This window comes from Suricata suricatta, chromosome 12 (genome assembly GCF_006229205.1).
Source record: "Suricata suricatta isolate VVHF042 chromosome 12, meerkat_22Aug2017_6uvM2_HiC, whole genome shotgun sequence".
In the NCBI taxonomy this organism is placed as follows: Eukaryota; Metazoa; Chordata; class Mammalia; order Carnivora; family Herpestidae; genus Suricata; species Suricata suricatta.
In genome coordinates, this window is record NC_043711.1 from 9,771,399 (window position 1) to 9,785,670 (window position 14,272).

The 14,272-nt window shown below is 54.8% G+C and overlaps 1 protein-coding gene across 1 annotated transcript in view; it reads left to right on the top strand.

The window, feature by feature from the left end:
* The window catches only part of ZNF333 (zinc finger protein 333), a gene marked incomplete at its 3' end in the record, with an annotated part of 14,544 nt that extends 492 nt beyond the window's left edge, over nucleotides 1-14,052 (top strand). Inside the window, exons 2-9 of the mRNA XM_029917809.1 lie at nucleotides 2,767-2,810; nucleotides 4,093-4,216; nucleotides 5,017-5,099; nucleotides 7,591-7,707; nucleotides 8,833-8,920; nucleotides 12,600-12,688; nucleotides 13,271-13,397; nucleotides 13,832-14,052. Coding sequence (XP_029773669.1) covers nucleotides 2,767-2,810; nucleotides 4,093-4,216; nucleotides 5,017-5,099; nucleotides 7,591-7,707; nucleotides 8,833-8,920; nucleotides 12,600-12,688; nucleotides 13,271-13,397; nucleotides 13,832-14,052 — 893 coding nt within the window. The remainder of the gene's footprint in view (nucleotides 1-2,766; nucleotides 2,811-4,092; nucleotides 4,217-5,016; nucleotides 5,100-7,590; nucleotides 7,708-8,832; nucleotides 8,921-12,599; nucleotides 12,689-13,270; nucleotides 13,398-13,831) is intronic.
* Nucleotides 14,053-14,272: the final 220 nt, after the last annotated feature.

Below are 14,272 nucleotides of genomic sequence, written 5' to 3' on the forward strand. Positions count from 1 at the left end.
TCCCGCCGCTTCGGAATGTGGTGCCACCCGGCAGCCCAGCCTTCAGCCGCCCTCCGGGATTTGTAAGTCCCTCCCGGATCTCCCTTATGCAAGAAAGCGGTTTATTAGTAATTCACGTTTCCTTTCCTAGGACATTTCACCGTCATCTAGCTCTGCCGCTTGAAAGTTAGGTCTGAGTCTGCACGTGCAGGTTGGGGAGCGACTTGTCAAGCGAATGTAAAAAATGGAATGTACCCTCTGTCAAGGGTAGATGACAAGAGATTTTTGGTTTTGGTGACTGACGCTTTGCAGTTCCTTAGCTTAGGGCCTGTTAACTTAGCTGTCCTTCCATTTTTCCTTTTCTTTCCTTTCCTTTCCTTCCCCTTACCGTTTTCCTTCCCCTTCCCCTCCCTCCCTTCCTCCCTTCCTTCCTTCCTTCCTTTTTTCCATTGAAAAGAGGTTTTAGTTTGCCTGTGAGCATTCACTGCAAGGTGAGAATGTCTTAAGAAAATCTCTTTCCCAGTTATGTCACAAATCTTACCATCAAGGCAAAAGTAAGATTATTCAGTTCTTTTCCTGGCACCTCCCGCCCGCATTACCCCAAGCCTGTGAATGAATCACCACAAGGCTTAAAAAACATGGGACTCCTGGACAAAGATGACATCACTTTGTTGGCACTGAGAATTGAAATGGACTTGGCAGTAGACGGGGTGTCTTTTTAAAAAATTTTAGGGTTAAAACTAACTTTTGAGAAACGAGGAAAGAAATTCTGGAAGAAAATTAAGCATCAGATTTCAATTTTACAAGAGAGGTGTTTGTTTTCCAAAAGAGCACAGGTCCTGCCTTGCCTTTTTAGAAAGACTTAACATTGTTTCTCAAGGACATCTGAACACATGTTATATGGACGGGCATTTTAAGTCATTTTTATATTGGATTTTATGGTGTTCTGCTGTTTTGTGTGTCCGTGCAGGGGCGTGCCTTCTTAGGCTAGCTAGGCTGCATTCTTCTTGGGGAATGCTGATTGTTGGGCACGTTTCCATTGGGGTGCCTCTGTGAACCGGGAGAAACAAAGTGACAGAAATAGACACAGCACTTGCCCCTGAGGAGGTTATTTTCTACTTTAAATTAACATGACCTGGGTGCTCTGGAAACACGGAACACGAGAACTTGGGGAGGAGGTCAGGAAATGTATCTTACAAGGGACAAATGTTTGAATCCCCCCAAAAGAGCTAGCTGCTTGTAGCTAGACAAGGGGTGGGCTGTCGAGTAGGAGTGGGGAGGAGATTTGAGAGAACATTCCAGATACACAGTTCCGTAGGCAGGACACGGCCCCGTGTGTTCCAGGAGCTGAGAAAAGACAGGGACAGCTAAAGTAGAGGAAACACAGTGTGGAATGGTTAGGCCTGCTTGTAGAGGAGTTCAGGCCCTGAAGGCCATGGTCAAGTTTGCTATAAATTTTTTTTTAACATTTATTTATTTCTGAGAGACACAGAGAGACAGAGCACAAGCAGGGGAGGGGCAGAGAGAGGGAGACACAGAATCCGAAGCAGGCTCCAGGCTCCGAGCTGTCAGCACAGAGCCTGATGTGGGGCTTGAACTCACAGACCGTGAGAACATGACCTGAGCCGAAGTTGGATGCTTAACCGACTGAGCCATCCAGGCATGCCTCAACTTTGGACCTTGTTCTAAGGTCAACGGGAAGCCCCTGTATCAGTTTTAAGTAGGGGGGGGGGGATGACATGATTTTGTTTGTGATTTAGACAAAACACCTGTTCCAGGTGAGCCTGGAGTTTGGGATGGACCACAATGAATGCAGAGTTCAAATATGTAGGAGCTTGGATAAATTCAGGACTCATGCCGGTAGCTGGGGCCTCGTGATGACCACGGATTGGCAAAGCTGGCGTGTTTGAGAGGCATGCAGGAGGCGTGTTCTATCATGTCAGATCTGTGTCAAGGCGAACTACGTCAAATCTGACGCGACACTGGTTTATTGGAACACATTTGTGGATGTGTTGTCTGTGGCTGTTTTTGTGCTAGAGCCACAGTTCCAATAGTTGGTTTAGAGGCCATTTGGCCCACAGATCCTTAGATATTTACTATCTGGTTTTTTAAAGGAAAGGCTTGCTAACCCCTAATACATGAAGTATCCTGGTGGCAGGATTTGGAGGGAGTCCCAAAGGGAAGTGGACCCAGCTTCGTACTTTGGGAATGTCCATTATAGTTGGAGAGGGAGAGGCCGAATCACCTAACCAAATAAATTAGAAATCACAACTTGATCACAGCAGTGGAAGAAAAAAGTAGAGGCTGTTAGAGGTCTTTTGAGAGAATGTGAGAGGAGAAACAATCCTTTAAAAAAACAACAACAACGTATATTTATTTATTTTGAGAGAGAATGAGCACAAGCAGGGGAGGAGCAGAGAGAAAAAGAAAGAGAGAACCCCAGGCAGGCTCCGCACTGTCAATGCAGAGTGCCTGATGCGGGGCTTGATCTCACCATGAGATCGTGACCTGACCCGAAGTCAAGGGTTGGATGTTTAACCGACTGAGCCGCCCAAGCGCCCCTAATCCTTTATTAGATGAGAGGAACCAGCAGAAAGGATCAGGGGATGTGGTCTGGAAGGTGGGTCTGGGCCCAGTATGTTGCTTACTGGGAAAGATTCCGTGTAAGGGTTTTCACTGGGTCGCCCTGCCGGAGGCCACGGAAGTGCGGTGACCCTGGCCAAAGCCCTGCTCAGTGCTCTGCTTCACCCTCACCTCTTTATCTTACCTCGGTTTCTTTTATTGCAGGGAGGACCCCTCATGAGCCCTTAAATCCTGGCGCTGGTGTCATGGTGAGGCACTGGGAGAGTTGGAATTGTTTGCGGGGTGGGGGATGATTCTGTTCTCTGGGTCCTGTCCCCTCTCTCCCTGCCCCCAGCTGAGGAAGGAAGGGGAGGGGGAAGTGTGGAGCACCTTCTGCCTTGCCCTCGGGGACCTGGTGGCCTCTTGCAGTGCCTGACCTCTGGAGCAATCTGGCTTGGGAGGAAGGGTCCCCACAGTGACTCCAGGGCCTGAGCTGAACCCGAGTCTGACTGCAGAATGAGGCTCATTAAAAATTAAAAAAAAAAAGTTCATTCAATTTTTTTGACACACAGAGAAAGACAGAGCATGAGCAGGGGAGGGGCAGGGAGAGAGGGAGACACAGAATCCGAAGCAGGCTTCAGGCTCTGAGCTGTCAGCACAGAGCCCGTTGCGGGGCTCGAACTCACGAACTGTGAGATCATGCCCTGAGCCGAAGTTGGATGCTTAACCGACCGGGCCACACAGGCGGCCCTGCATGAGGCTCAGAGTCAGTAGCGGCAGTGGGGGCCATCCCTTGTGACACCCACCAAAACCACACGTGTCTGTATACATTTAAGTTCATTAAAATTCAGTGGAATGAAAAACTCGGTTTCTTGGCAGCCTGTGTCACATTTCTCCAGTGCTCAGTTGCTACACATGCTGCTGGCTCGTGGAAAGCGCAGACGGAGAACTTCCCGCCATCCCCGAGCGCTGTAGCAGACCATGCTGTGGCTGGAGGACCCTGGAATGGAAAGGCCATTGGGCTTCTCAGACGCAGTGGGAGTCCTAGGTTAACAAGGCCTCAAAGGATTACACAATGCTTATGTAAGCCTGGGAAGGGGGCCTAGGGATTTCACGAAAATTAAGTGATCGATCCCCACTTTTGATGCCTTAAATCAAGAATTTAGGAAAAACTCCCTCTAGAGCCCAGAAATGGGCTCCACAGTCACTGGCGGAGTGAAGCGACCAAGAGAGCCAAGGCTCACACTTTCGCATTTGTCCAAATGTGAGAAGAAAGGATGTATGTCTGCACGGTTGGCCCTACGGTCCCTGTTCGTGTCGCAGCAACTACTCGTTGTTGTGGGCACAGCACCCAAGGAGCCGCAGGGATGGCTAAACAGATGGGGCACGGGGCTGCGTGCCGATAAAACTTTATTTATAAAAGACAGGAGGCAGGCCGGGTTTGCGGAGCCCTGCCGTGGAGACACTGTTGTGAATGTTCTCCCGTCCCCAGCGATAACCGCTTGTCCCGCAGGTGGTTTTTGCTGAGCCAGAACATGTGTGTTGGTTTAGGAGTCTGTCACCTTTGAGGATGTGGCGCTGGGGCTCATCCAGGCCTGGGCTTTCCTGGATGGTGCACGGAGGAACCTGTGTCGATCTGTGATGCTGGACAAGTGCCTGACGCTGGCCCCCAGGGGTAAGGCTCGTCAGGCCTTCTTTTTTATTTTTTAGTTTTTTTTTTATATCTCTATTTAATTTTGAGAGACAGAGATAGAGAGTGAGTGGGGGAGGGTCAGAGAGAGAGGGAGACACAGCATCTGAAGCAGGCTCCAGGCTCTGAGCTGTCAGCACAGAGCCCGATGCGGGCTCGAACCCACGAACGTGAGATCGTGACCTGAGCCGCAGTTGGATGCTCAACCTACTGAGCCACCTGTTCCCCCCCCCCCGCCTTTTTTTAAATGTTTATTTATTGTGAGAGAGAGAGAGAGAAAGCATGAGCAGGGGAGGGACAGAGAGAGGGAGAAAGATAATCCCAAGCAGGTCCAGACTGCCAGCACAGAGCTGGACGAGGGACTCGATCCCATGACTGTGAGATCATGATCTGAGCCCAGATGAACGGCCAGACGCTTAACCGACTGAACCACCCAGGCGCCCCTCTAGTTCCATTTTAAATCGAACATTTCTGCGTGTGTTCTCTGTCTAATTGCTTCCTACTCCTTTCTCTGACAGCACTGCCTTACTGATGACATCCGTCTCCCTCTCCACGGGAAGGAGCCCCCCGCCCCGTCTCTGTCCGGTTCCTAAAACAGCTGTACTCCTCAGGCTCCCTTTGCTCACGATGCCTTCTTCCCTTTCAGTATTGTCCCAAGTTGAGAGTCAATACCTCAAAAACAGCATTTTAAAACACTAAATAAATACATAAATACATACTTTGGTCAATTTCATACCACTCTGTTTCTGAAAGAAGTTAACTTCTTTTCTCCCAATTCATTTTAGATTGGGACTCTCCACTTAAACCCAAAGCGTCTCGCCCTGTGCAGGATGTGGTGGAGGGAAATTCACCCCCGGGTCTGCAGATGGTAAGCTTCATGGGGATCGTCTTTGCTCCCCTGCCTCGGAGAAGATGAGGAGGATGTGAGTTGCAAAGGCCTGGGGGCCATGGAGCAGGGGGCATTTCCTCAAGGTGCGAATGGGGTGTCGGTGCCTCGTGAATTTTGGGCAAGCCCTTCCTGTCCCTCGAGACCCTTTCTTCCCAGAAGGGCCCCCCGAGTCAGCATTTCCATCAGCGTGAGTCAGAGATCGATTGCGTGCCGTGCGATTTGCTGGTCAGCAGTCACGGGAAGCTCCTGCCTGGTGGGCAGCCCCACGGGAGCCGGGAGGGGGACAGAGCCGGCGCTGTCCCCGAGCCTTCAGGCCGCCTGAGCGGGGCGCACCTCGGAACATGCTGGAAACCTGTCCCGGCAGGGAGGGGGGCAGCCCTGGGTGCTGCGTGGCTGTCGGCAAGGTTTCTGTCCTTGCTCACCCGTCGCTGGGAGCAAACTGTGCCCGGGGAGAGCTGGTCCAGCTGCAGCCTGGAGCATGACCTGGACCTGACATGATGGCCCTGGACGACCGCACCCTGACTGTAAAGGATGCAGGAGCGCCGTCGTGGATCGCTCCCCACTTAGGGGACAAGTCGAGACCCCACACCGGAAATAAGCCCTTGTCAAGTGGGGAAAAGCCCTCAGAGCCGGCTGGCACATCCCAGTGCCCCGGGGAGCACACATCATTCCCCCCGCTCTGACCCCCAATTTGGCCCCGAGTCCCTGCCTCCCCACACTTTATGAATTTCCAAGGTTTGGGTCCCCAAACCCTTGGGGATTTTAAAGGTGCAGGTTCAGGTTTGGAAAGAGGGACAAACAGGCCTACTTTCTAACCCTGCCTGCTGCCCCCCCGCCCCAGGCTGGCCTGTTTGTGCCAGAGTCAGTGAGATCTCTGGGCGGGCGCCCTCAGTCTGAGCCCCCTCCACCTCCCTCATGGCTGGTGTCCGTCTCAGAGCGTCGGCGATGCTGGCTCCGGGGAGGGGGTGGCGTGGCCTGGGTGGTGGAGACCCGTTTCATTCTTTTGCTCTGGCATGCACAGCCTCAGCCCTGCACAGCCTGGTGTGGGCTGCGGGGCAGCTGAAACCCTCTGCCTCTCGCGGCTCGCATCGGACCCCAGAGCGGCTGAGACGCCCTCCTCACTGCCCACGTCTTCCTCACCAGTCACATTTTTGTTTGGGTGGAGAATGCCCTCCAGCAGCTGCTTGGGAAAGGGGGCCTTGCTTCTGAGGCCCTGAAAATCTCTGAAAATCTCTCACTGCAGGGGCCTCACCTGACAGGATCGTTGTGGTAACGCCACGCAGAACATTCTGTGCATCGCTACAGAGCCCTCAGTTAGCGCTAGTGCAGCGAGGGCCTGAGCACGGGTGCCCCAGCCCCTCACTGCCCCCTTGGCTTGACGAGCAGATGGACCCTGTGAGGGAGGGAACGAGGTGGCCAGCAGCTGTCCTCTCCACTTTCTGTGGGCCCTTTCCTCCCAGGATGGGGGTCCAGCACCTTCAGCTCAGAAGTGAGCACTGAATGTGGGAGAAGAGGGGCAGCTTCTGCATCTGGGAAGCAGGTGGTCCCAGAACGAGCTGTGTGGGGAGAGAAGGGCCACGTGGACACACACGTGGAGAAATCGAGTGGCTCGTCCTGAAGACACACAGCCCATGAGTGGCAGAGCCACGTTAGGAGCTGGGAGTCCAGCCCAGGCCTAACCGCAGAGGTTGCTGTGTCCTGGCCACTGGGACCTGCTGCCTGGGACTCACACAGCCTGTCACAGGGCCGACGGTGCTGACTGTTGGGCTTGGCCTTGTCCCAACGACTGAGGCCCCCTTGGCAGCTCAGAGGCCTCCTTGTCATGTGAGAATAAGTGCTGGTGCCCAGGGACAGACCAGGGCCCTGTGGCCTCCCCTTCATGGCCAGAGGGGCCAGGGGAGAGAGCTGGAGGCTGCTCTCAGAGGAGTCCCCAGAGGAGGCTGAGGAAGGAGTGTGTCCCAGACGCCCTCCCCCACGTCGTGTCTCCTCCATGCTGTTTTGGGGCACAGGGATGTTGGCTTGTGTGAGCGTTGGACAAGGGCAGGGTTCAAGGACAGGCTCTGGGTGGCAGGGCGGCCTGTAGTTGGGCCCTGTGATTGATGGACATCAAACTGACAAACAGACTAAGAAAACACAGAACAACGTTCCTATTCAGAACCAAGGGCTCCTGCCTTCCTTGGGGGAAGCGCGTTGCAGTGTCTCTGAGGGCCCGTGGCCTGCCCTGCAATCAGTCCCCCCGCCTCTGAACCAGAAAGGGTCGGGTCCACCTGTGCTCCTGGGGCGTGATCGGTCCTTGAGACCCTTGCTGGCCAGCACCCACCATGGAGTAGGCGGCACCACCAGATCTGAAGATCCCAGACCTGCATGCCTCACTTCTGACGGCACTCCCCCCAGACTGAGGGTCCCTCAGGCCCAGAACAGCTTCAGTGCTGCCTCTGTCCTGCTCAGTCCCTCCTGTGCCTTTTCCTAGGGGCCATGGCCGGACCTGAGGATGCACATCAGGCCCACCGTTGGAGACAGAGAGACACCTTTGATTCCGGAGGACCAGCCACCTCTCCCGGTGTCACCTTGGTCTCCCGGATGTGCAGTAAGCGGGGGAGGGGGTTTGCGGCGAGGGCCCAGTTCCAGCCAGGGAGGCCTGGGGTTCGAGACTTCTGCAAATGGGGTGGTAGGGGGAGGGGGAAGGGTCTAGGACCAACTCTTGGGAACTGGGGACGGGCTGGAGGCCCTGGCTTAGCTCCCGGTAGGAACTGCCGAACGGGCCCTAGCGTTCCTCTAGCCCCCGGGGTGGTGGCCGCCCAGAGCAAGCCTCCGGGAGGAGCTAGCACCCCGGGCCTGGGCCCTGCCTCCGCTGGCCCAGCCTTTCCTCCTCCGTTCCTTCCACTCTCACTCCCACTCTGCCCACGGCCGTGAAAGCTGTAGGAATGAGTGATCGTGTGATCCCAGGGCTGGGGAGGGAGTCCTGGCTGGTGACTGAGCTCTTGGCCCAGGGTCCTGTGTTTCCATCCTAAGGTGGGGAGAGGATCAGAGAAGGACACTTGGAGGCGTGCCTTGAGCGCCCCGCCCCCACCCCAGGAGAAGGCCCATTGCCTGTCCTGAGAGTCCCGCCACATTTTCTTCCCATCTACCCCTAAGTCCCGAGAGTCCCCTCCCCGCCAAATATAACTTACCTCTGACTGCTCCTTCTGTCCTCACTGCCACCACCCTGCCCAGAGCCGCTGTTAGTTCTCTGGGGCCCCTGGAACTGCTCCCTACGGGCTCCTATTTCCACTGGGCCCCACACAGAGTCAGAGACATCCCTTAGAAATGCTGGGCAGAGCAGACACCAGTGGAAATCCTTTGGCTCACAGCAGGGCTGCCTTCCACGAATAACTAACCATTCCTCGTGTGTACGGGTCCACCTCCACGTCCCCCAAGACCCTCCAGCCGCTGGTCACCCACGCCCTTTGCACCAGCATTTCCCCTGCAGCTGGGGGCCACTCCCCCGACCCCCGGCCCTTCGCCATCCCATTCTGAAGTTGACATTCTATCGCAGGGATGAGGTTTGTACTCACGAATGGTATTGATCCGGACAAGCCAAATCGGGCGTGTCCCAGTTTTATCTTGTGTGGCCTGGAGCAGGGTCATTCTTGCAGATGGGGTCAGGCTGAAGGGTGGTGAGCAGATTCCATTGACTGTGTGACCCTTAATTTGTCCTTGTCACTGTGTCTAGGCGCTGGAGGAGGCCGTGCAGATTCAGAGGGCTGGCATGCGGGCTCCTGCGCTGAGTCTCCCTGAGCTGAGGATGGCCGTGGCTTCTGGTGAGTGAGCGCTGGGCGGAACCGCGGCCCGGGGCCTCCGCTGTGCCGTGTGGTGTCAGGTGGAACCTGCATCTCCCGCCCTCAGTTTTTCCGGCAGCAGACATTTCCCTGCCCTGTAAGGAGGATACATAAAGTCATGTCACCATTCTTTATGTATTCAAGGGGAAAGGCACTTCCTTAGGATTGTGGGCTGGGATTCTTTATGTGTTTTTGTTTATTTGTTTGTTTTTGTGTTTGTTTTTTGGCCCGTGGTCTTTCTGTGAAGGAAGAGCAGCCTCCTTTCAGCTGTGGCTAAGTCCAGACCTCTTTCTGGGCAAGGTTAAATTCTCCGCTCCACAATTGTGTCGATGCTGAATTGACAGTCAAATTTACCGTCAGTGGAATATGTTTTAGCTGAGCTTGTAAAAAATGGGGTTGACACAAGGCACATGTGCTGAGAAGTGGGGGGGAAATTAATCATTAATTCCAGAGGATTCCAGAGGACAAATAATATCTTTGCTTTCATTTCAAGGCATTTGTTTCCTTCCATCTTGCCTTCTAATGGGAAGAATAAACTTTGTTTCTGAACAATAGCATTTAGTCTTGCATTTGGAAATTGTGTTATGTCATCGACAGGAAGTGATTCGTATCTGTTTCTCTTCTGTGTAGTTTTGGTAAGCTTTCTGGGCACGCCTGTGCCTTGAAGTACTCTTAAGGTACTCAGAGTACCCTGTGCTCTTGAAGTACTCTGGAAGTGCTTGGGACACTCCATGCTCTCGAAGGACTCTTGAAGTGCCCTAGTCGGCCACCCTGTGGTGAGATGGGCCCCGGGAGACCACCTCAGACAAAATATTGAGCCCTCCCCTCTGGACCCCACAGTCTGCCCCAGGGGGTCAGATTTTTCAGTGAAGACTGGAATATGCCGGACGCACGGTACACAAGGACTTTATCCTGACGGCAGGGAGGAATTTCAGGAAATTTGAAGTCAGACCGTGGGTTCTCAACTGCTGCACTGCTGACTGGCGAGATCATTCTCTGTGCGGGGGCCATTCTGTGTGTTGTAGGACCTCCACCCACTAGATGGCGGTAGCACGTACTGTGTTAGCCGGCCAGGGCCGCCATAGCAAAGTACCACAACTCCAGGGGCTCAGAGAACAAACATTTGTTTTCTCACAGTTCTGGAGGCCAGAAGACCGAGATCTGAGGGCTGTGATCTGTTCCAGGCATCTCTCCTTGGCTTGTAGGTGGTTGTCTTCTTGAGTTTTACTTGCTATGTGTTCAAGTTCTGTTTTCTTACAAGGACTCCAGTCAGATTGGATTAGGGCCCACCCATGGACCTCATTTTCCTTATCTCTCTCAAGACCTCTTGTCCAAATATGGTTATATTCTGGGGTACTGGGTATCAGTCCTATGCATTTTTGGAGGGATACAAGCCCAGTCATGATAGCCGGAAACGTCTCCGGAAGCTGTGGCTGGTACCTGCCTCTGCCCCCCGCCCCCCCCCATCATATGCTGAAGTCCTAACCTCCCATATGACAGTGTTGGGGACTGGGCCTTGTTGAGGTCATAGGGTCAAGCTCTAATCCCATAGAACCAGTGTCCTTATAAGGAGATAGAGAGACCCCAGAGTGTCCTCGGCCATGTGGGGACACAGGGAGCAGGCAGTTGGGTACCAGCCAGGAGGACCGCTCTCACCAGAACCCGACTATGCTGGGACCCAGTCTCCAGAACTGTGAGGAAGTAAGTTTTTTTAAGTTTATGTATTTTGAGAGAATGCGTAGGAGGGGCAGGAGAGAGGAAAAAGAGACAGAAAGAGAGAATCCCAAGCACAGTCATTGTGGAGCCCAATACGGGGCTCAAACTTATGATCTTCGAGATCATGACCTGAGCCAAAATTAAGAGTCAGAAGCTTACATGACTGAGCCACCCAAGTGCCCCAGGAAATAAATTTCTACTGTTTAAGCACCACCCCTGTCTGTGGTATTTTGTTATGCAGCATTGCTGACCAAGATACCAGACTGCCGTGTGCTCCCTGGGGGACGAGTGCGGGCTGAGACCATGATAAATGATCACTGTTTCATTGAGTCTGGCAAGATGTTGGGCTGTTTGGAGAAGGTTTGCGGGGAGGACTTCAGGCCTAGGAATGACATCTGTAAATTCCATGGGGGGCACAGAAGCTGGTGTGCCCAGTCTCCGCCCCTACCCCCACCCCCCCGCCCCGAAGGCTGTGTGAAGGGAGCAGAGGGAAGGGGAGCGTGGTGTGAGCTGACTGGAGAGGGCTGGGTTCTGGAACATTCAGGCCTGGAAGCATGAATCCTGGCCTGTGTGGCAGGGGTCCCTGAGACCACGCCGGACTGTGGCCATTCGCTAGGACTCCTGGGCCTGGGCCTGCAGCCATGCTCCTGGCGGTGATTTGTCACAGCGAAGGGGTGCAGGGCTGAGTCCGGTGGCGCACGAGGGGAAGTCTGGAGGGGTCCAGGCCCGAGCTTCCAGAGACCTCTCCCAGAGGAGTCACACAGGACGTGCTTAATACCGCTACAACAAGCCGTGACCACACACGTGACGTGACGTCTCCCAGGGAGGCTCAGGAGAGGCTCAGCACGTGGGTTTTCCCTCGGGGCTGGTCACACAGGCACCCTCTGACGCTGCCTTGAAGGGCTTGGAAGTGCACCTGACTGCGGTCCGCGTGTCCCAGACTCCCGGAAGGACCGCAGGTGGTCAGCATGAACCGCAGAGTTCGCAGAAGCAATTTAAGCCCCTTTTGCTAGTTAAGGTGCTGGGAACCCTCTCGAGATCCCTGTTCCCAGGGGCCGCCAGTCAGGCCCGTGGTGTTAGCTCTTGTCTACACAGTAGGAATTGCGAAGTGATTTAAGACTTGTACGGGAGGTTGAGTTGAGACCATTTGGTGAATCCTGTATGCTTTCATTTACCAGCCAGTCTGGAGCCTTCATGTGCCAAGCTCGGGGGGGGGGGGTAAAAAGAAGAGGGGGCCCAGGCTTGTTCTTCTAGAAGCTTCTAATCCCATGAGAGTGGCAGAAATTACACACCCGAGGAAGCAAATAACTGTGTGGTTACAAATAGATGAGGGCTTTGAGGAAAGGGGGAGGGTCCTTCTAAGGAGGGGGAGGACCCTGGGGAGGGAGAGGTGCTCTGAGGGAGTGACCTTTCCGTGGGCTCAGAAAGGAAAGGCCTGATGTGCCACGAGGCGCAGTGAGGACAGGGGTAGGAGGAAAGGGAGTGAGGTGGGTGTTCCCTGCAGAGATGGCATCACTGATTTTCTTTTTTTCTTTTTTTTTGGGGGGGGGATTAATTGTTGGGGTCTGGAGAGCGTCAGGGAGGGTGAGATTTCCCATCTGAGGCATGGATGCCACTTCCTGAGATCAGGGACACTGGTAGAACAGGCTTTGAGAATCAGGCGATGAGTACTTTTTTTTGGGAGCAGAGGGTGGGGTGGGGTGGGAACAAGACAGCAGAAATTCACGTTTCTGGGTTCTGGAGGCCCGAAGTCTGAAATCAGGGTGTAGATAGGGCCGTGCTGCCTACGTGTCTCTGTGCTTGTGTGTGTGTGAATGCATGCGTATGTGTGTCGTGCGTGCACGTGCCTACGTGAGTGCAGCTGTGGTCGCTCATGGCAGGGGGGCGGGCAGCCCTGGGCCCTGTGGGGGTGCTCACTGGGCCTCCTGGCCCCCTTCTCCTGTAGCTCTGCCTGCCCGGGACCCCGCCTGGGTGCAGACGGGGAGCACAGAGGAGGAGTGTGTGGCTCCTGGGATACTGGGCAGCTATCCGCAGGTGAGTAGGAAATGCCTGTTGCTTAGGCCCTTATCCTCTTCCCCTGGCCCAGAGCCTCCTGACCCCACGGGGCCGGTGTCCAGGTTTCTAGGCCCTGGGCCTGTTATAGTGATGGAGGAGGGGCTGCAGGGACAGCCCACGCAGCGATCCCCCCGCTGCATCCAGACCGTTCCTCACCATGACGTGCCTCGTTCTGCTGAGTGAGGCTGTGAGCTGTCCTTGTCAGCCAGTCCTCACGGTGTCCCTGGGCGGATAGTGGCCTATTGCCACGTATTTCTTGCCTGCAACATGCTCAGGCCTCTGGGACCCTGGAGCGGGAAGGGGATAAACCAGCCGTGACTTCCTGGCTGGTAGCTAAGTCCTTCGATGCCACACCTCTGGATGTTGTCCCTCGGGGACGGATGAGTAGATGGAGGAGAGTTCTAGTTCTGGGGCCCGAGTTGGGCGCTGACTCTGAGAGACCGCAGGGCCCCGAGTGAGAATCCTCCGCACGGTCTTCCTTCCCCAGGCCGGGCCCTCACCAGCCTCTTGGGTACTGGCTGGGGCGGCCCCTGGCTGAGCCAGGATGGGCATGTGTTTCAGGAGCCAGTCACCTTTGAGGATGTGGCTGTGTTGTTCACCCCAGAAGAATGGATGTTTCTGGATTCTGCCCAGAGAAGGCTGTACAGAGATGTGATGCTGGAGAACTATAGGAACCTGGCCTCCGTGGGTAAGGCCGGCCCCGCGGCATCATCCACACACCCGCGCAGCCCCTACACACCTGGAACTGCACTGGTTTGGGAAGTCGAGGGTCAAAAAACCAGACAAATCTTGCTTTCATGGGGCTACGGTCTAGCGGCTTCCCTGTGCAAATGGAGGTCTCTCTGATGCTCTCTGCTTCTCCATGGCTAAAAGCGTCTGGGATTTTCAAGTGCGTCTCTGAGTCAGGCCCTGGCTTTTGGGGACTGGAGAATCCCATGGTCCTTTGGGACCCAGTGAGGGAGCTTGTACTTTGGCCCCTTTAGTGGGAGAGCTCAGCCGCGCCTGTCAGAATGTAGGGGTGCTCATTTTGCTCTTCCCAGCTCCGGTGTCCCCTAAGGACGTCTGGATATCGGCCGCGGTTTGATGGCAGGCACGGCTCACACCCTGCTGTTTCCCCTCCAGCAGGCGGTCAGCTAGGCGCTGCCAGTTCGTTTTCCTGCTGGGAGCAAGAAGAGCGGTGGCCCACGGAGAGAAGAGTCTTCCCGGGAGCCTGTCCAGGTGAGCGGCACTCGGGCCAGGCGAGCGCCAGTGCTGATCCCAAGATGAGCGTTAGGTCTGCCCATCGGTCAGGAGGGCAGCCACTCAGTGGCCTTGACAGAGCCGCTCTGCTGGATTCCACCACCTTTCCTTTTCCTTTAAAAAAAATTTTTTTTAACGTTTTATTTATTTTAGAGAGAGAAAGTGTGAGCAGGGGAGGGTCAGAGAGAGAGGGAGACACAGAATCGGAAGCAGGCTCCAGGCTCTGAGCTGTCAGCACAGAGCCTGATACGGGGCTTGAACCCACGAACTGTGAGATCATGACCTGAGCTGAAGCTGGACGCTTAACCGACTGAGCCATCCAGG